The sequence below is a fragment of the Hylobates moloch genome, unplaced genomic scaffold (genome assembly GCF_009828535.3).
Source record: "Hylobates moloch isolate HMO894 unplaced genomic scaffold, HMol_V3 SCAFFOLD_21, whole genome shotgun sequence".
NCBI lineage: Eukaryota > Metazoa > Chordata > Mammalia > Primates > Hylobatidae > Hylobates > Hylobates moloch.
The window spans coordinates 25497486-25518049 of record NW_026652296.1 but is presented as its reverse complement, the minus strand read 5'-3'; the positions used below and the strand labels follow the sequence as shown (position 1 = coordinate 25518049).

Sequence of the window (20564 nt, the reverse complement as noted above, 5' to 3'; positions counted from 1 at the left end):
ATTGATCGAAATGAAGCCGGAGGAAGGGCAGGTTTGGGGAAAGGGATGAGTCCAGCTGTGCGTTGAGGGACAGAGGCCCATGTCTGGAGCCCAGCAGGGGAGTGGAGAGCTGAGGAATGAGATGAGGGGCTGAAGACGGGTGGACTAGAAGAGGCTACCCATGGAGAGAGTTCCAGGAGGCAGAAGTGCGGCCAGACCGAGGCTGGAGAAGGAGGCGCAGCCAGAGAGGGAAAGGCAGCCAGGCTGCAGGTGCTGGAGAGAGAGGAGGACTGAGGAAGCAGGGGCTCAGGAAAAGGCTGGAAAGGGGTCCAGGGTGGGCAAGGATGTGGGTGCTGGTTGGCTTCCACGATGTGCCTCTCGCACGGCCTCTATCACTCACTCAGCAGCCAACTTCTGTCCCCAGGATAGTGATGGGTGCCAAGGGCCCTGCTGCACACTTGGACAGGATGAACTTGGCCCACATTTTGTAGAATCTGCAAAAGCCCCGGGTTCTCTCAAAATGTCACAGTGGTAGCTTGGAGCCCCTGGACTCCCCCAATTCCTTCGGCATTCACCCTCCTCCAAGGGGCTCCCCATAATTGCTCTGAATGGTGCCCTTCCTATTCCCTCAACGTGCCCCTCCCGTAACTCCTCAAAGTTCAGGATACACCAGGCGCTGTGAGTCACAATAAAGTCTGCCTTTATTGATGTGTATCATGTTCACTGTCCTGGGCAAGTGGTGAGTTCAGGAAAATGGCCCACAACCTGTCACAGCCTGTACTTCAGGAGACACTCAGCAAGATGGCGACGACAATGATGATGATGATGATGATGATGTGTGTGTGTGTGTGTGTGTGTGTCCGGGTATCCACATACTCTGCTCTTCCTCCCTCGTTCACCTCAGACCCATTTAGTCCTCTCTAGGGCATCTCTTCACCTGATTCCCTCCACCAAAAATTTTTCTAACTCTCTCCTCCATCTGTCCAAAACCTCCCCATCCTTCAGGGCCTGGCTCAAAGGCCACCTCCATCTCCTCTAAGAAACTTTGACTACTCCACCTTCTCCATGACTCTCTGCCCTTTATTTTCTAACACCCTTTGTCACTGGTTAACCTTTAACTTGATACGGCTCTGACCCCTCCTCCAGTAGCTTGTGCATTTCACCTCTGTCCCCAGGTCTGAGTGTGACCCACCTGTCAGCTCTAAAGGCCCAGCACACGGCTGGAAACACAGCCTAGATTCAAGAAGATTCTGGTCGGGGTGTGTGTGTGTGTGTGTGTGTGTGTGTGTGTGTGTGTACACAAGAATCTTGAGCCCAGAGAGTGCGTCTGACCTGGGTTTCTAGACACCACCCTTCCCCAGTCTGGGACCTGAGCAAGTCCAGAGTCTCGGTGGACAGAGGAGGGGCCTGCCCTTGCCAGTGCACCCCCCATGCCAGTCCTTTGGCTAGGACTCAAAGCGGCTTCGGAGCTGCTTGAACTTGGACTTGTTGTACTTAGTGATGAGGTCCAGTTTGCTGTGACCCAGGGTCAGCCGTTTCTCATCCCTGACCAGGTCACTGTTACCACCATTGAGATGGCCACCCTTGGGACCCCCAGGCTCGGTTCCCTGCCTGGCCCCTTGCAACTGATGATACTTGGTGATGAGGTCCAGCTTGCTGTGGCCCAGGGTTAGCCGTTTCTCATCCCCAGACCCAACTCCAGCCATGCGAGCAGGGCTTGGTATTGGGAGACCATTGGGCCCAGGCCCCTCACCACGGAATGGGCCGAACTTTGTGATGAGGTCCAGCTGGCTGTGCCCCAGGGTCTGCCGCCGCTCATCTGGAGCCTGTCTGGCAGGTCTGGCTGAGGAGTTGGTTTCAAGGGGCACTCTGGAGCCCTGGGCCTTGGGGTACTGCATCAGGAGGTCTGATTGGCCATGGCTTTGGTTTAGGGACAGCCTCCTGTCCTCCAGGGCCCAATCACCAGGTCTGAGGGAACCCAACTCAGGGGCACCCCCAGTACCCAGTGCTCGGGACAGGAGATCCAGCTGGCTGTCGGCCTGGCTTGGGGACAACCTCCTGTCCTCTGGGGCCTGCTCGCCAGGCCGAAAGGGGCCTGAGTTTGGGGTAACCCCAGAGTCAGGGTCTCTCACTTCTCGGGCTCTGGGGAAGGGGACAAGGAGATCCAGCTGGCCACGGCTCTGACTTGGAGATGCCTTCTCCTTCTCCTCCACTGCCTCCAGGGCTGTGCCAGGTACCCATCGACCCCGCAGGGGGCTGGGCTCTTGGCTTCCTGGGAGCCCATTCTCTGGGAACCGGGACAGAGCTGGGACACCCCGATGGAACTGGAGGGGGGGCCGGGAGCGAGGAAGCAGAGGTGACCCCACTGCCAAGGTCAAGGGGCTGGTACTGTTATGGTTGAGGGCAGGGGAGGACTGGGACCACGGGTATGCCCCTAGCTTGCCGAGGTTGGCCCTATAGCGCCCAGGAGGGGAGCCGTGGTTAGGGTCTGACAGTTGGCGATGTAGGGAGGGCTGGCCACTGGCCTCACGGCGGGCGGGACCCAGGGACGAGGACCCCACACCCATGTCACTGCAATCACCACCTCCTGGTAGAGTGAGGTAGGAGGAGCGACCCATAAGCGGTGACCGCTTGATGCTGCTGAGGCTGGTGCTGGAGGGCGGGGATGACGTGGGGCTTGGGACGCCAGGCCCGAAGGCTACAGCCACAGGGGGAGGACGCGGTGCCCGGGGAGAGAGCAGGTCCACACCGCCACAGAAGCCCTCCACAGGCCGGGACTCAGCGTACAGACAGCGGAACTCCCGGTCAAAGTCTTCCACGATGCGGCCCCTCAGCTGCAGCACCATGCTAGTGTGGGCCTGGCTGCAAAGCCAGGTGAAGCTGGGGACAGAGGGACAGGGGGGTCAGGAGGCAAAGTGGAGGACCCTGGGGGTCGGCAGGAGTCACAGCCAGGGGCGCATACCTGGTCCGGCACGCTGGACCCAAACCCCACCACCACGAGGGCTCACAGCGAGGGGCAGAGCTCTGACTCCAGAGTCTGTGCTTGCCCTAGCCCTGCTTAGTGGGCCTGGGCACACGGCTGCCCTCAGGACCCCAACTTCCCCATCTGTAAAATGGACTTGGGGGAGGTTCCCTGAAGTCACTCCAGTTCCAATGTGTATAGTCATTTTCTATGCCAAGGGTATTAATCATTCCCCTAGAGTGAGCTCCTCCAGGGCCGACTGGCCCCCGACACGCTCCCCTGAACCTGGCATGATGCCTGGCACATGGCAGGTGCTCAGTCCGTGTCCGAAGGGATGGATGCCAGCCAGTGGTGCAGCCCCAGGCCCCCCTCACCTCCTCGCGCCTGCTCACCTGTAGCTGCCCGCCACCACTTGCTCACAGTCGATGAGGATGAACTTCTCCAGGGCCTGCCCCGTGAAGCGGCGGCCAGCCTTGCTGCAGTATGTGTCCCCACATGTGCTCCGCACACGCATGTTCTAGGTGGAAGTAGATTGGGGGTGACCTTGAGAGAGTGAGGCTCAAGCCATGTCTCTGCCCCATGGGGTCCCTAACCCCAGATAGCAAAGGGAACCCACCCCCCACTCCCATTGCCCCCCAGTGCTGACTGGCCACCCACTGGCTCCCCTGCCCTCCCTGAGTCCCCGCCCGCACCCCTGGTTACTGCCGCTGGTCCTCACTGACCGGCAGGTGACCCCCATTGAGGTCCATCTTGTAGCACATCTCCAGGAAGTGCCTCAGGTGCTCCTGGGCCAGGAGCAGGTACACAGGGACACCACGCCGGCTTGAGGCCTCCATGAGGTCACACAGAAGCTCCATGTCAGTGAATAAGTCCATCACCACAGCCACCACCTGGGCGGGGGGAGGCGCACGAAAGCTCAGCGCTGCCCAGGGCACTCCCCACATCCAGCCAAGCCTGGGGCAGGAACCTGGGCCCCAGGAAAAGAGCACTGGACTGAAAATCAGGAGGCCAGAGCCTTCAGGAACAAGTGAACAGGAAGAGCACTTAGCAGTGACCTAGCCCAGGGCTTCTTAACTTGGGCACAGGCAGATTTGACTGTCTTCTTTTTTTCTAAGAGTCAGTGTCTGTCTCACTCTGTTGCCCAGGCTGCAGTGCAGTGGTGTGATCATAGCTCTCTTCTGCCTAGAACTCCCAGGCTCAAGCAATCTTCCCAACTCAGCCTCCTAAGTAGCTGGTATTATAGGCATGTGCCACTACACTTGGCTAACTTTTTTTTTTTTTTGAGATAGAGTCTCACTCTGTTGCCCAGGCTGGAGTGTAGTGGCGCAATCTCGGCTCACTGCAACCTCTGCCTTCTGGATTCAAGTGATTCTCGTGCCTCAGCCTCTCAAGTAGCTGGAATTTCAGGCATCCGCTACCATGCCCAGCTAATTTTCTGTATTTTTAGTAGAGATGGAGTTTCACCATGTTGGCCAGGCTAGTCTCAAACTCCTGACCTTGTGATCTGCCTGCCTCGGACTCCTAAAGTGCTGGGATTACAGGCATGAGCCACCACGCCCGGTCGCTAATTTTTTTTATTCTAATTTTTTGTAGAGCTGGGGGGTCTCACAAGCTGGTCTTGAACTCCTGGCCTCAAGCGATCCTCCCACCTCAGCCTCCTAAAGCACTGGGATTACAGTCAAATCCCAGCCCAGATTTGACTGTCTTGAACCCCTAGCTGTTTGAAAGCATTTGTGTGCATCCTCCTGTGCACCGAGTGTTTATCCATCATTAGATTCTCAAAGATGACTGTGGATCGGCTGTGCTAGTCCAATGCTCCCTCTGCACTGAGCCCCAGATGGGACAGCGGTGAGAAGCAGAACCCAGACTCCAATTCCCAGGCAAGTTCCTGGCACTCCCCCGACTAACTCCAGCCCAGCTCTGACCCAGGGACTGTCTGTCTGAGGCTCCCTTCTCCAGGGTCAGAGCTACAAGCCACTTACTGGGGTCTTCACTGCCCTTTCCCAGCCCTGCCTCAATTTCCCTGTGAAGCCACAGAGGTCTGGTGTGACCCCTTACACTGCAGACTCCCTTACTTGCACCCATGCCAAATGGATCCAAGTTTTCTGCTCAGTTGAGGGCTGGGCTGGGGCTTGTGCCTCCATCCCATATAAAGGACTGCCTCAAAGAGGCCCCTGAAACCTTCCTGGCACCTCCCAGACCCCAGCTGGCCTTTCTTCCCATGGCATATATCTGCTATGAGAGTCTCCTCTCCCAGGCAGGTCCGAGAGGCAGGAGGTACAGAGCATTGCACCCCAGCTCTGGAGTCAGAAAGAACTGAGTTCAAACCTGGACTCTACCACTTCTTGGTGACACAGCTTTGGGTGAGTCGCTTCACCTCTGGAAGGCTCACCTTCCTCATCTGTTAAATGGAGATAATGGTAGCCATGTCTCAGAGTTACAGGGAATTAAATGTGAAAATGCTCAAGACATAACAGAGCTCTATAAACATTGGGCTGCAGGGCAAGGAGTCATGACAGCCCAGTGCACAAGCCTGGCTCCTGGCCCAGGATAGAGGGGTCTAAATGGGGGCTGATAAGGCGAGGCACTGGGGGATGCCCTAGTTCACAGCACAGGTCTGGCCAGGGTTGGGGAACAAGGACAGGCAGGAAAGATCAAAGAGGCAGGGGTGAGGAGGACGACAGCAGCAGCCTCACTAATAACCCCATTCCCGATGCCAATCAGGCCTGGCCGTCCCCTGCCTGGGGCACAGGCAGGCTTGCCCGGGAGGCTCTGGAAGTACCGGTGGGATTCCAGCATGCTGGCTTCCTATCTCTGCAGCAGGAGCCTAACTCTACCTCAAACCCTGCCAGGGATCATCTCGTCCATTCCCCTGGAGTCGGAGGCCAGGGCTTCAGAAGGGAAGCTGTGCTCGTGTGTGGCCGGAGCCTTTCTGGGTGCTGACCACCCCTACCTGCCCTCCCAATTCTCTTTCTCCTGAGCTCCCACTCCCCATCACTGAGCCCAGCAGCCTCCTCTCCTCCTTCCTCCTTGGTTCCAAGGCCCAGCCCTCGAGGCCACGCCAAAGAGGCCCACACGCTGGCCCCCTCCCCTGCTTCAGGCCCAGCTGCAGATGTGGTGCAGGAGGGTAGGGGGCAACTAGGGACCTGAGCCAGTAAGGAGGGCCGGACTGCTCCCCGGGACCTAAGTCAGAGAGCCCCTGTCTCCCTGAGCCCTGAGCTCTATGTCACCATATGGACCTCCCTGGGCAAGTCCCAAGCCCCTCTCTGGCCTCAGTTTTTTCTTCTATAAGTGAAGGAGACGACTCAGATGTTCCCCAAGGTTGGAGTTCTTAGTGTGGGGATCATAAAACTTTTTGAGAATCTGATTTAAGGCAGTGGAGCATCTTCCAAGGTAAAGATGCAGCGAGGACTCCTCCCTCCAACCTGCATCACTTCGTGTGCATTTCAGGGGATTGTGGAGTCCCTGACACCCATGCCCTGTTCTATGCTCATCCATACTATTCCTGGGTACCAAGCAGTTGCCAAGGTAAATATGGGATGTCCCCCTTCTAGGAGTTTGCAATCTAATACTGCCAGAGGTGCTGGTCCTCATTCTGCCCCTAAGTTGCTGCGTGGCCTTGGGCTGGTCTCTTCCCTCTCTGGACCTCAGTTTCCTCCTCTGTGAGATGAGTGATGGAGAGATGAGGCCCTTACCGTGCGGGCCTGGCTGAAGAGGAAGCGCAGCAGGTCCTTGATGTTCTTGGCCTTGTCCCTCTGGAAGTGGACCACGGCCTGCGTGGGGCTGAAGCCCGTGGCCTGTGGCACCTCGGGCCAGCCCAGGTCCAGGTCTGGGGGGTCTGTGTCAGAGGCCATGGGGAAGTAAGTGCCTGAGGTGACTTCGGAGAGCAGGCTGAGGCGGTCTGGCCCCGAGGCCTCCTGCCCCTGGGCCTCGCTGAGCTCAGGGCCCCCGCGCACATGGCTGGTCATGTAGTCCACATCCAGGGCACTCAGGAAGGGCAGCTCCCGCTCCTCGGAGACGACCTGCAGGTAGGCAGCCTCACCCCGCTCCAGGAGGGCGTCGGCCGCCAGCCGGGCCGCCTCGCTGTGCCGCAGCACCAGCGGTGAGCTCTCCCGCCACCACGGCCGCTTCAGCTCCTCCACCCGGCCCCGCAGGGGTCCCGCCATGCCCTGGGCTCCCAGGCCCCCAGGCCCCAGGCCTCCGAACATGCCTGCCACGCGGCTGCCTCACCCGCCGGCAGGGCCCATGGCCCACACGCTGGGCTGGCTGCAGCAGGAAGAGGAGACCAGCAGAACCGCCTCCTGCCCGCCCGCTCGCTGTGTGTGTGGCAGGGCCCCCAAACTGTTGCCACCCTAAATCAGAGCCACGCTCCGCCCTATTGCCCCTGGCCTCTGGAACCTGTCAGGTCAGCCCCACCTGTCTGCCTGTGTTGGGACTCGCCTGCCCAGGGAAGCGGCAGTGCCAGGCCCTCGGTGCACACTCCTGCCTCCCTCTCTTCCTCCCAACAACGCCGCCCCATCCCCACCAGGCTCCCAGCAAGTCTCCAAATGCTGACTTCCTGGGACCCACAGAGGTTGAATTATAGCCAAGAGGGGCCCAGGCGGCTCAGGAACACACACTCACACGCACACGCACACACACTGCAGGTGGGTGAGCGACTCAAGACACCCAGGAAAAGACATGAATACACGTGCAGACGGACACACTGACAACTGACCAATACATAGACATGGAGTGTGGGCTGACACAGGCCGACCACACATTTTAATCACATCCACTTGCATAAACTCTTCACCCAAACGCCGATGTAGAGACCGGCCATGACCCCCCCAACACATACCATAGTGGATAGCATGTGCCCTGGCTCAAGTCTGCAAGGCCCTAAGTGAGAGCTGAATGAGCGTCACATGGAATATCCAAGGACATCAACGCCTGTCTGTCCCCCAGCCAGCCCTCTTTTTGCTCCCATAATCGTCCTGCCACTCTCCACCATCTTAACTGTGGTGCTCACAGCCCCCTGGCTCTCTCCCACCCCCGCTCAGAGCTGTCCTTCAAGAACCTAGAGCAGTGGCTCTCACCCTCACCCCAGGGGTGGTGAGAGGTGATGAAATGCAGATCCCTGGGCCCCACCCTCCTGGAAATTCTCATCCAGAAGGTGTCCGTAGGCTTCTGGAGCTTGTCTTTTTCTTTCTCTTTTTGAGATAGGGTCTTGCTCTGTCACCTAGGCTGGAGGGCAGTGGCACAATCACAGCTCACTACTGCTGTGCCTCAGTTTCTCTGGGCTCAAGTGATCTTCCCACCTCAGCCTCCCAAGTAGCTGGGATTACAGGTGCATGTTACCATGCTCAGCTACTTTTAAAATTTTTTTTAGAGATGGGATCTCACTATGTTGCCCAGGCTGATCTTGAACTCCTGGCCTCAAGCAATCCTTCTGTCTCAGCCTCCCAAAGTGCTGGGATTACAGATGTGAGCCACCACACCTGGCCATTTTTCTTTTTTAATTGAGACATGATCTCGCTCTGTCACCCAGGCTAGAGAGAGCAGTGGTGTGATCATCGCTTACTGTAACCTCGAATTCCTGAGTTTTTAAACAAGTGCCCAGTGCACTGTGGGCAGTGGGCTAAGGCCCACCCCTGAGACATGCTGTTCCAGATGGCTGTGCTTGCAATACCCTTAACTCCAGGGATATTCTTGGCCTGGTGGTGGCCAGACCCCAGCCTTCTTCCCCTCCTCCAGGGCTGAGTATGAAAATGGTTGGAAGGTTGTTTCAGAGAATGGGCGGACACACTGCAAGGTCAGGAGGCAAACAGGGCAGGCAGATTTTTGACCTCTACCCCAACAAAGACTAAAGTCCTGGAGCATGTACCATGTGTCCTTCAGAGGACGGTGAGCAGCTTTGCTCTGGGGAAGGGGATGAGCAGGTGGCAGCTGCAGCTGGGGAGCCAGGCAAGGCAGAAGCAGTCACCACCTTTCCACAGAGGCGTGAGGTCCAGCGAGGATGGCAGAAAGTGCAGAAGACCTAAAGCCGCGTCTCACAGCCCTGTTTAGAGAGGTCCAGCGAGGACGGCGGGAAGTGCACAAGACCTAAAGCCATGCCTCGCAGCCTGTTTAGGACTAAGCGCACTTGTTTCATCTGGTCTGTGATCATGTCCGGAACACAGGGTCTTCTGTGTCCAAAGAACTTGACACACATATAGTGGGAGGGAGCTGGGTGGGATTTAGAGGTTCCTGAGTTGAGCTGAGCCCTAGGACCAAAGGTGAATGGGGCCAGGGCTGTGTCTTCAAGGACCCTATAAGTGAAGGGCCTGGGGGAGCATGGGGGAGCCACAGGTCAGGAGTTATGGCCCACCCCATCCCATCCCAGGTGCAGGGGCAACGAGCACTCCAAGGAGGCCCTTCCCTGGGGGTGAGGAGGCTGCAAGAGGGGCAGAAGGTTGAGTAAACAAAGCCAGACCGTGGGAGGGTAATGAGCTGTGGGGGCAGCCGAGGTGGCAGGGCCATCATTAGGGCCTTATCTCCAGATTTGTTTGAAGGGGAGGACAAACCAGGGTCTTATCTGGGTGGTAGAAGTGCTCCCGGGAGGGAGGGAGGCACGTTTGCCTGTCACTGAGTTAGTTTTGTTTACCTTGCAGTGTGTATACATCTATGTCAGGTACATATCTTTGGCTCTGTATCTTTTAATTGTGGTAAAATACACATGAAATTTGCCTTTAAAAAAGAATTCGTGGCCAGACGCTGTGGCTCATGCCTATAATCCCAGCACTTTGGGAGGCCAAGGTGGGTGGATCACCTGAGGTTGGGAGTTCAAGACCAGACTGACCAACATGGTGAAATCCCATCTCTAATAAAAATACAAAAATTAGCTGGATGCGGTGGCGGGCGCCCATAATCCCAGCTACTCAGGAGACTGAGGCAGGAGAATCACTTGAACCTGGGAGGCAGAGGTTGAGGTGAGCCAAGATTACGCCACTGCACTCCAGCCTGGGTGACAGTGAGACTCCGTTTCAAAACAAACAAACAAACAAAAAGAATTAGAGATGGAGTCTCGCTCTGTTGCCCAGGTTACTCTCAAACTCCTGGCCTCAAGGGATGCTCTTGCCTCCGCCTCCCAAAGTGTTGAGATTACAGGCGTGAGCCACTGCACCAAGCCAAAATCTGCTATTGTAATAACCATTTTTAAGTGGTACACTTCAAGTGTCATAAGTCCATTCACACTGTGGTGTAACCCTCACCACCATCCATCTCTAGAACTCTTCTCACTTTGCAAAACTAGAGCTCTGTACCCACTAAACACGAACTCCCCATTTCCCCCTTCCCCAGCCCCTGGCGCCCACTATTCTGCTTCCTGTCTCTATGAATTTGACTCCTCTAAGTACCTCATTTAAGTGGAATCATACAGTTTTGTCCTTTTGTGACTGGCTCATTTCACGTAGCTTCATGTCTTCAAGTTCCTCCACGTTGTAGCGTGTGTCGGAATCTCCTTCCTCTTTAGGCTGAATAACATCCCATTGCATGTATGTAGCACATTTAGCTCATCCATTCCTCCACGGATGGATGCCTGAGTTGCTTCCACCTTTTGGCTGTTGTAAATAAGGCACAGGTGTACAAATTTGGCTCTGTATTTTTGTATACTTCCCCCCATGCCCAGGTTTGTGATAGATTCCTTTTTTGTACATAAGAAACCACTGAATATTGGCAATTTCATATGGTTTGACTAAATATATACACGTGTACCTATGCATAACTGTACCCGTGCTTGTATGTGTGTGCACGTCCTGTCTGTGATGTTTGTGTGCCTGCGTGGCACGGCAGTGTGCGTGGACCTGTGTGTGCATGTGTGTCTGGGCAGCGGGATAGCCCTTGAGTCGGACTCTGCATTGCGGTACTGGGGCTGTGTACAGGAAGCACAATGGAGAGGGGTAGTGGTGGGAAGACTTCGTTGAAGGGCAAGGGGTTCCAGTGGATCCCGGACATCGTGATAATACTTGTGTGCAAATCAAATCAAATATCCCCAGGCTGCGGGGCCAGCTGCCCCTCCCTAGGCAGCCCCTCCCTAGGCAGCCCCTCCCTGTGAGCTGAGTTGGTCAAGGGCAATGGGAGGGCAGACAGGTGGCTCCTGGCATTGGGGCTGGGCCTAGGGGTGGTGGCCAAGGGTGATGGGAGCCGTCCAGACAGACCCAAGCCCTGTCCCTGGCTGCGGTGTGTCAGGCACAGGCCCCTTAATGACTGTAATTAAGAGGAAGGAAACTGTTTTCCTGTACAGGAGGTGTGTCAGGCGCCTGCCTGGCATCACTCAGCTGTCCTGGGGGCTACTCAGCCTTGTCTGTTGTCTCTCACAAGCCAAGTGGTGTCTGGACAGGCGATGTTGTGTAGGGTAGGGGGAGCAGAGGCTGAGTTGCAGCCCTCCAGGTGCAGGCTGCTCTGAGGCCAGTGCTGCCACATACCTTTCCTCTGGCGCCCCGGGTCAGGAGAGACACGGTTCCCGCAGAGGAGCAGCTGGGACTGGTAGGGGAGCCAGAGTGCGCCCAAATCCCTTGAATCAAGGCAAAGTGACCTAAAAGCCAGAGATGCAAGCAGACACATGCTGAAGAGTCCCCGAGGCTGGCTTGAGCCAGGTAGCAAAGGGTGAGAAAGATTTCAGGTACAGAGGGGTAAGTGGGGTGTTCCTGGCTGGAGAAAGAGGGCAAGGACATGCCCAAGGAAGGCAGGTGGGGGCTGTGGTGCAGGGGAAGATGCTAACAGGAAGGCTAGAGCCGCACTAGGAAGAGCTCGAGGGCCTTCTCAAGTGCTGGGTTCTTACCTAGAGATGATGGCTCAGAGGCTGGGAAGACTCCAGAGCATCATCCTAGGATAACTCAGAAACAGCTCCAATGGCGAGAGTGGGCCAAAGCACCAGAAATAACCCACATTGGTTGAACCCAGTGTGGTTCACTGTTCACTGAGTGTGACACAGGTCTCAGGAGGTCACCATTCCGAACTCTTATCTCATCCTGATACCCCATGGGCTATTGTGCCACTGGACTGAGTCGACCCCCTGGTAGGAACACAGGCTCTGCCACTTAATGGGGAAGCTGAACAATCACAACTTCTCTGAGTCACAGTGGCTGACTCTGTAGAGTGGGACCCCCACCACCTCCTTTACAGGGTTGTTGTGAGGAATATATGGGCTCAGCTACGCCAAGTTCCTGGCTGAGAGCAGCTGTGGTTGCTCAGTACATGCTGAAGTCCAGAGCTTTCCCAGTTGTGAAAGGACAGGGGCTCGATGAAGGCCTGAAAGCTCAGGAAGCCACCAGGGGAGCTCTTCTGGTCAGTCTCTGGCCCCTTCTACACCAAAGGCTGGCGCCAAGGCCAACATGGTCCCAGCCCGGTCAGGGGGTGTGGTCAGTCACCACTGCCTCTGAGATCTGGCCTCTCATCCCACCCCTGCTCACAGGAGGCGGGGTGTCCATCTGTCTGTCTCCTGTGTTTTATTTCTCCATTTGTTTTGAACTTGGGAGGGGAAGAAAGAGGTACATCTGTTGACTCCTGGAGCCCTGTTATTGAGGCAGCCTCCCTTTCCCACCCCCTCTCCCTCTGTCCAATCCTCCCAGCATGGATTTAGTGTCCACCTTCAGCCAGCAGGTGACCCAAAGATGAGTAAGAGTTTGTCTCTGCCCTGGAGGAGCTCACAGTTCAGTGGGGAAGACAGACCCATAAATAATTATAAAGCACGCATTAGGCTGAGGTATAAACCAAGCGCCTGGGGTTTAGAGCCTGGACCCATTGCAGAACCTCAGAGGAGCCAGGGCCCACCTCCCGCCCCTTCAAGCAAGGCACAGCGCAGTGGCGGGCCCTCTCCCAAGTGTGAGGTGAGTGCTGTTTCTGGCCACAGGGAGAGAAAAAAAGGAAGAGCACCCAGCCCAGGCCCGTGGGTGCTGGTTCCTGACTGAAACCTGCAGTGAGGCCTGGCAGGGCCTCAGCCTCCCCCGTCCGATGCGATGGCTGGGCGGGAGGTCTCCAGGCGCTTCCGGCACTACCGCTGTAGTCCATCACTTGTTGATGCCATGGGTTGGTGCTTGGAGGTCCCTTCCTGGAAATTCCCCAGCCAGGGTCTCCAGGATCTTTTCTCCTTATTCTCCCCTCCACACGGAAAAAGGGAGCCCGTGGCCTGGTCAGGGTCTGGGTCCTAGGCTCACCAACGTCGCTCCAGGGAAGTCCCCTGGAAGCTACAGAGAACTTGATGGGGGAGCGGGGAGGGTCGGGGCCAGGGGCCTGAGGTCTGGCCTCCCCCTCTCTAAGGCCAAGCCCAGTGGGTAGGGTGGGTGAGGCATGGTAGGTGCAGTGGACAGACTAGAAGTGGGAACCAGAGCAATAGGTACAGGAGGGCTGCTCCCAGGGTAAGAGTTCAAATACCCCTGCCAGCTCCACTTCCCTCCCACTCCACCCCCATGGCTGATAAACTCTAGACCGAGACCAGCTGGCATGAGCTCTCCCTTCCCCCTCAGCCCTCTCCTCAGAAACTCCTTTCCTCCTATCAGTCCTCCCAATCGCTGGTCTCAGGAAAGGATTCCCTTCACCACCTCCAAAGCCAGGCCCTTGTTCTCAAGATCAGGCTTCCATTTCCAGAGGGATCTCATCAGAGTCCCTAACACTCATAGGAAGTTCCCTACTCCACTAAGTGCTTAGCTCATCAGAGTCCTCCCTGCCCCAAATACATCTTCAGCACGTTCCTGCAAACCCCCTCGTTTCACCCCCTCTTCTGCCTCCTCCCAGTATCCCTCCATTTCTTCTCAGCATGCTGCTCTGAGTCTCCTTCTAGAAGCTCTCCTCTTCCCTGGCTCCACAGTCTACCTTCTGCAATGGTGCCTGCTCTTCCTGCCACCTCCTGTGAATGCTCCTTGCACTCCCAACCCAGTCTCGGGGCTGCCATCACCTCCGGGAGCTCATCAACTTCAGAATTTCTATACCCAAGACAAGGCCAACATCCTTCGTCCCTGAGGTCTATCCTGAGGTTCGCCAAGGTCCTTCCTGCCCCATGCCCTTGCCCTCCCTGGAGCATCTCCAGCATCTGAAGTCCATCTGCCACCAGACTGGCTCCCCACAGATGCAACCAAGGTGCACCAAAAGCAATGGAGTGGAACCCAGAAAAAATGACTGTTCAGCTTTGCTGCAGGGTCACCTTGCACCAGCAAGCAGATTCTTCTCAGTGCACCTGTTTCCCTATTGCATCATGGGTGCAGCAATCCCTGCTGCCTGGCAGCTGATGTGTGATCTGTGCTACCCCTACTCATGGTCCCACCTGATCTCTGCAACCCTTCCTTCCCTTAGCAGCTAACTCAACAGTTGCTGCAGTCTGAAGAGCTTCCTGTTCTGTGCCTTCATCTGGACAGCTAGTCCTCAATTCCCGTTTTCCCGTGTCCTTAAGCCTCACTCTTCACATCCTGAAGCAGTGGACTGGGTCAGAGCCACCATACAGGGTACATCTGGGCATTTCCCTCCTGGAACATGAGCTTAAGAATCCTCACCTGCAAGGCGGCGAGTGAGGTGACAAGTGAAAATACCAAGCAAGCCTGGCACCGAGGGAAAACAAAAGATGCTGGCTGAAGTGCAGCCTGGGCTTCAACCTCGGTTTAAGATTCACCCCGTCTTGTCGTATAGCATTGCTATTTCTCATCGGAAGAAATAGCGATGATTTATGTTTTTCAAATTTTTAGGTAAAACATCAATCTTAGGGGTACTGTTCAGTGTTTCTCATTTGAAAACCTCTACAATACAGTCTTCTTTGAAGAGTAAGGAAGATGTATGTTTCTTCTGATGAATAAGTGTACTTCCTTTCATGTGACAATGGGAACTCTACAACCTTAGGGCTTTCCATTTTCCACCTTTGACCAGGAAGCTCAGAGTAAGATCTCATACTCAATTGCAAATCTCCTGGCTGACCTGGGGGAGGGAGGCAGGGTGACATGGGGACAAAGCAGGATCCCCGGGGTCTGTCGTGGGCTGGAGCACTCTTGGCCCCTTCTTACCCTCGATCACTCTTTCTCTAGAGGCCCTTCTAAGCTTCAGTCCCCTCACTTGTGTTAAAGGGATAATAAAAATGATGAGGATAATACCTGTTTTACCTGATTGTTGTGAGACAATGCATTTACAGTATTTTATACAATTTTTAAAAAGTCATATGAAAGTTGCTCATTAGCAGTCCAGGTTTTCCAACATAATGGTTTTCCCTCTTTTTCCCTCCCAATACCTGGATCTGATCTTTCAAACTTTAAGGTTTTTTTTGTTTTGTTTTTCAGACAGGGTCTCACTCTGTTGCCCAGGCTGGAGTGTGGTGGCATGATCTTAGCTCACTGCAACCCCCACCTCCTGGGCTCAGGTGATCCTCCTACCTCAGTCTCCTGAGTAGCTGGGACTACAGGCTCATGTCACCACACCCAGCTAATTTTTTGTAGAGACAGGGTCTCACTGTATTGCCCAGGCTGGTCTCGAACTCCTGGACTCAACCAATCCGCCCACTTCAGCCTCCCAAAGTGTCAGGATTACAGGCATGAGCCGCTGCACCCAGCCTACAATTTTATTATAAACTGTGTCTCTTAATCTGCTGTGATCTTTTCTGGAAGAATACAGAATACAAATATTAATAAATGACAAAATCATTCCTACAGAGCAGTCTCCCTGAAGGCAAGAAATTGTGTCCTTCACTTGTTTTGTACAATAATGATTTACATTAGAAAAACATTTAGCTATGGAAAGAACTTTCCATTTTGGTTCCTATGCTAAGACCAAAGGGAGTGCTCAATATTAAGTTGTTAAAATAAGTGGAATAAAATAAATAAGGGTCACACTGAGAATGGTCCAGAAGGGGGCTTTTTGGTTGGGGTTGTATTGATAACACTTGGTGATTTAGTCACACATTCATTCTTTCATTTATCCAAGTATATACTGATGCTGATCATGAACCAGGCATTCGGCCGAGCACTGGAAAAACAATGGTGATCAACACAAACACAATGTCCACTCCACGCTGAGGCAGCTCACAGTACAGTGTGGGAGGTGGGCAAAAAAATCATTTTAACATGGTAAGGTGTTACCAGGGCTAGGTGTGGTGGCTCATGCCTATAATCCTAGCACTTTGGGAGGGCAAGGTGGGAGGATCGACATAGTGAGAAACTGTCTCTACATAAATAAAAAGGTAAGTGCTCCAGAGCAGAGAACCATGTGGGGAGCAGCCCGGATATCGTGCCTGTACCTGGAGGGGACAGAAGAAGGAGGGACGAAGGTTCTAGGTAGATGACACATAGCATGATCTCTCCAGGTAACCTTAAGAGGTTCAGTGTGCTCAGAGAAGAGATGGGTAGACTCATAAAAACAGAAATGGAGGCAGGGGCCAAACGAAGAATAAAGGTAGCCTCCAAGGAACCTGGAATAGATCTTAAGGGGAGGGGGATTGGCAGAGTCAGGGAAAGGTGCTGACGGCCAAGAAGTGAGGGCTCACCGACATCAGACATGATAGATCCTATCTGGCTCCTTCAAAGGCAGCTCCATACTGCAAGTTGCTGTGTTGCACGATGACAAACTCCTGTGCAGACAGGACTAGCTCTATAGGCAGGAACCATCAGATGCTGGAGGGATTCATCCAGGGCCTGCATGAACACTGGCTGACTGGGATGCTAAGAAGGGGAGTCAGGTTCTGGACCAGGGCTGGACCAAATGACCTTTCAAGTTCCTTCCAAATCTGAGCTTCCAGGATTCTAAAGCAAGCCCGGTAGCTGAACTGGTGCCATGGGCTGGGATCTGTGGCTGGGGAGCTACCCTGGGCAGCAAATGGGTTAATACTCAAATAACTTTTATATATGAATTAATGTGTAGAGTTGGGAGCCAAAATCTGTTCCATTAATTTTTCCATCCATTCCAGGAGCAGTTAGGTACACACAGTAAAGTTTATTTTGGTGCATGGTATACTTCACTCCATTAAAAATAAATTAATCAGCAAATTCCTGCCTGGCTCAGCTCTGGTTTATGTAAATAGTGCCCAGCTGTAATGAGTTACAAGGTGTTATTATCTCACACACACACAGGAGGCTTCACTCTAGAGCTCCGCTCGCAACAAAAGCATCTTAAATAAATTGAGAGAAGGCGGTTTGATTTGTAATGTTTTCACAGAAGTGGGATATACCTCACCCATATAGAGTTTCTTTATATGACTCATTTTATAGCAAGTTAAATGAAGGAAGTTTGATGGGGGAGGGAGGGGCAATATGGTTCCCCACCCCCTTTCTTCACTTTAAGAAAATCCCCCAAGAGATGACTCGCACTGAGGGAGGAGGGGCTGGTCCTCAGGTGCTCAGACCAAGATGGCTCTGCAGCACATGCTTCAGAAGTTGGGAAGGGGCCCAAAGCTGGGCACAGGTCTGGGTCTGCTACAACTAAGCCAGGAGGAATGTTCTCTTCTCCCCAGTATCTCATGAAAGGGGAGGCCAAGACAGGAGACCATGTTCCTCATTCAGTTCACTGGGAGTGATAAATGTGACTTTGTTCTCAAGGCCTCCTTCCAAATGACTTAGGACGTGAAAGCCCTTGGTCATCAGAGGCCTCCTGGGTCCCAGACGAGGGGCCTGGCTGGCTGTGCCTTGGCCTGAACAGAGACACATCTCCATGAACTAGAGGCAAGAGCAGCAGCAGAGACCATCCCAGCCTCTTCCCTTTCTCCGTCTCTGAGCTCGGCGGTGCCCTCACCACCGTGTCCACCATCTCAGGCAAGTTTCTAAGTCCCTGGAATAAAGAAGGGCCATGGCAGAGAGAAGTCTCTGTTTCTTTTAATGGCCAACTCAACCCCATGGCTGAAAGCCGAGGGACAACGCGTGGTCACCGTTCCGACTTCGCAGCATTACAATCTGCTCGTAGGCCACAGCAGGCCCTGGGAGGGTTTCCCTTTTGAACCTACGCCATCCCTTCCTCGGCCTTTGGGAAAAGCTGTCAGTCACATGTAGTTGCTGGAGGGGGTTGGGGAGTGTGTGCTGGGGGACTCTCACTCGGAGCTTCCCCTAAGGCTGAAGACACCCCGGGAGAGCTAGGGGTTCTCCCTGCCCCGTACCCCAGCAGATCAGACTCCTGGGCACACTAAGAGGAAACTCAACACAAATGGGGCCAGGTATTTGACAGATGCTGTTCAGAGGTCAGTTCAGACCACTTTCTGCAGGGTCCTGGACCAACAGGCACTTCTCTCCTGGCAGTTCCTCGAAGCCAGCTGGCCGGCCGTGTGGAGGGCCCAGCCCATCAAAGTCCCTCGTCGTTGTAAGTGGGGGAATGGGGCTTCAGGATGCTCTGAGGATTCTTCTCCACTAGAGGGCGCCAGCTCACCTCCCCTGTCAGAAGCAGATCCTCCCCGTTCATGGAGTCCAGGTACTGTATCTGCAACCAGGGGAGCCGGAAGGAGGAAGCGACAGAGGCAGGGCAGATGTGAGGAGCCAGCATCAGGAACCAGCCTCCCAGAAGAGAGGAAGGAAGGGGACGGGGCATGAGAGGGGCTTCTGACCATCCCAGGTCCCAGGCCAAGCCATCTCTGATCTCCTAGATAATTTCACTAAGGTGGTTCAGAGAAAGCAGTCACTGGGGAGCTGGGGGGCGGGGGCAGTTAGCAAATTCCCTATCACACCTCTGAATGGAGACGGACACACACCTCCCAAGGACACTTCTCCCCTACACGCCCTCCCTAGACAGCTCCTGCAGGCCAGGAAGTCAGGGCTTGCAGCGCACACAGCCATGCTGTCCACCCCAGCGCTGCTGGGTGAGCGTCCTGATCCTGTCCCTTCCCAGTGCTGCTACCCAGGGTGGCAGCTTCCCCTCTCTGAGATTTAAGTTCCCTTGTCTGAGAGAGGGGATAGAAACAGGTACCTCATAGGACACATGAAGAGATTCAACAATATGCATATATGCAGTGCTAGGCACTCACACTTTAAACATATGTATGCCTCTGTTGTCCTCTAGTGGGCCCCTGGTCAGTAGGCCCCAGTATCACCTCTCTAGGACAGTAGGGGCAGACAGCTCTGCCATTAAAATGGTCATCATCCAGAGAAGCCACTGCTGCAGGGCCAGGAGGCTTCATCTTAGGCTTTGGGTCATTCCCCCTTCCAAGAATCCACCACTCCGGTTGCTTCCGCTTCCAGCTGCTGACGCTTGAACTCAACCCCAGCCTCTCGCACGTGCCTTAGCTCTGGATTCCACCTGCCCTGGCATCTCTTCCCTAAAGCCCCCTCCTCCCTTATAGTGACTCCATTTCTGCCCCCAGTGCCACCGCTCTGCCCACCTCCTGGGTTGAAAATCTCAACAGAACCTCTGGTTGGCTCTTGGGCCATCGGCCACACCAAGCAGTCTGCTCAAGGCCCAGCTCCTGCTCTTCCTTTCCCGGCCTTCAGCACTCTGCCCCCACCGTATCACATTAAGGGCTGGCTTACTCCAGGGTTAGCCGTGTGCCTGGGCTTCCTTGCCAAACCATGAGCTGGCTCCTCGAGGGCAGGACTGGGTCTTATTAATCGTTGCTTTCCCAAGAGTACATGGAGCAGCAGGTGCTCCAAAGGTTTGCTGATAGAACTGGGTCCCCACCAAAGCTCCCTGCTTTCCCAAGAGCCCCTTTGCTGTTTTTCCACTGCCTCTCACCGGGGCCACATGGGACCTCTTGTAGGGACAATGGTTGTGGCAGCCCCTTCCTAGAGGGCCCTCAGAGAAGTCCCAGGTGTGTCTTGTTGGGGCTTCTGGCACAAGCCCACCATGGCAGATGGAAATGTTGGGCAGGTCTCTCAGAAAACACAGTATTTGCTTTGCGAATTGCTACTCCTGTCTGAGGGTGAGTCCAGTCAACAGAGTATCAGAATTCTCTGTGAGTGGGGCCCTCTGGCCATGCGGTGCCTTCTCCCTGGCTCTAGCAGATTTGAAGAGTGGTCAGACAGAAGTCCTGGCTCTGGGATTCTCTACTTTGTGGGTCTGCGGAGCCCCAGTATGTGGTTTTTCCAGCAGTTAACAAGCTAGTCCTATTGGCCCTGTCTTCTCAAGAGCTGAGGTCCAGCCTTGCCTTTCCTGGTTGTTGGAGGCTTGAAGACCATGGATACAAGTGAACAAGAGACTAACTGTGGGGTGACACCCCTTCAGCTCCAGGGGCCAGGCCATGAAGCAAAGGTGTGACTCATGGCACAGCCTGAGCTGTCTGAGGCAGCTGAGGCCTCAGTGGCCACATGAATCACACAGCTTGGGGCCCTAGGGCAGCTGTGCAGGCTGACTCACTGGGAGGCCCTGGAAGAGCCTCTCTGTCCTCTTCGCTGCCAGTCAGCTCACTCATCTATCAAGTATGAGTTTCCCATCAATACAGGATCTGAGGGCAGGGAGGTCAAGGAATTAATTCCCCGGGGCTTGAGGACAGCTATGTGGGTAAGCAGCCCCCACTGCGGAACTTTCTCCTAGAAGCTTTGACGTCAGGGAGCCCTGGGGAGCCAGAGAGGTGAGAAACTGAAGTGGGGGGACCCTGCTTGACCGTGGAGAGCATCTAGCAGGAAGAGGCTGGCTGTGAAATGCTGCCTGCTGCCCAGTCCTGCTGGAAGTCAGGAGCAGGAAACAAATCCAAGTGGGTAGAGAAGGGGTCCACAGTGGGCAG

General features: G+C 54.8%; 2 protein-coding genes across 5 annotated transcripts in view; both read right to left on the bottom strand.

The window, feature by feature from the left end:
* Nucleotides 1-704: 704 nt before the first annotated feature.
* Nucleotides 705-7149, bottom strand: FAM83C (family with sequence similarity 83 member C). Its single transcript, XM_032142294.2, has 4 exons — nucleotides 6637-7149; nucleotides 3664-3831; nucleotides 3334-3458; nucleotides 705-2859 (listed from the first exon to the last, which is right to left on the bottom strand). Exons 1-4 carry the CDS (start codon nucleotides 7147-7149, stop codon nucleotides 1425-1427), a joined length of 2241 nt encoding a protein of 746 aa, XP_031998185.1. The 3' UTR covers nucleotides 705-1424.
* A 10571-nt stretch (nucleotides 7150-17720) lies between these two features.
* Nucleotides 17721-20564, bottom strand: part of LOC116460942 (ubiquinol-cytochrome-c reductase complex assembly factor 1) — a 114649-nt gene continuing 111805 nt past the window's right edge. For all 4 annotated transcript variants that reach the window (XM_032142290.2, XM_032142292.2, XM_032142291.2 and 1 more), the window contains one exon: nucleotides 17721-18331. In XM_032142290.2, coding sequence (XP_031998181.1) covers nucleotides 18197-18331 — 135 coding nt within the window. In that variant the 3' untranslated portion in view covers nucleotides 17721-18196. The remainder of the gene's footprint in view (nucleotides 18332-20564) is intronic.

Coding starts and splice junctions, on each gene's coding strand:
- FAM83C (XM_032142294.2), bottom strand. CDS start 7,149: ATGTTCGGAGGCCTGGGGCCTGGGGGCCTGGGAGCCCAGGGCATGGCG. Junction 3,832..6,636: donor TCTTCAGCCAGGCCCGCACG/GTAAGGGCCTCA, acceptor CCCCCCGCCCAG/GTGGTGGCTGTGGTGATGGA. Junction 2,860..3,333: donor GTGGTGGCGGGCAGCTACAG/GTGAGCAGGCGC, acceptor CTCTGTCCCCAG/CTTCACCTGGCTTTGCAGCC.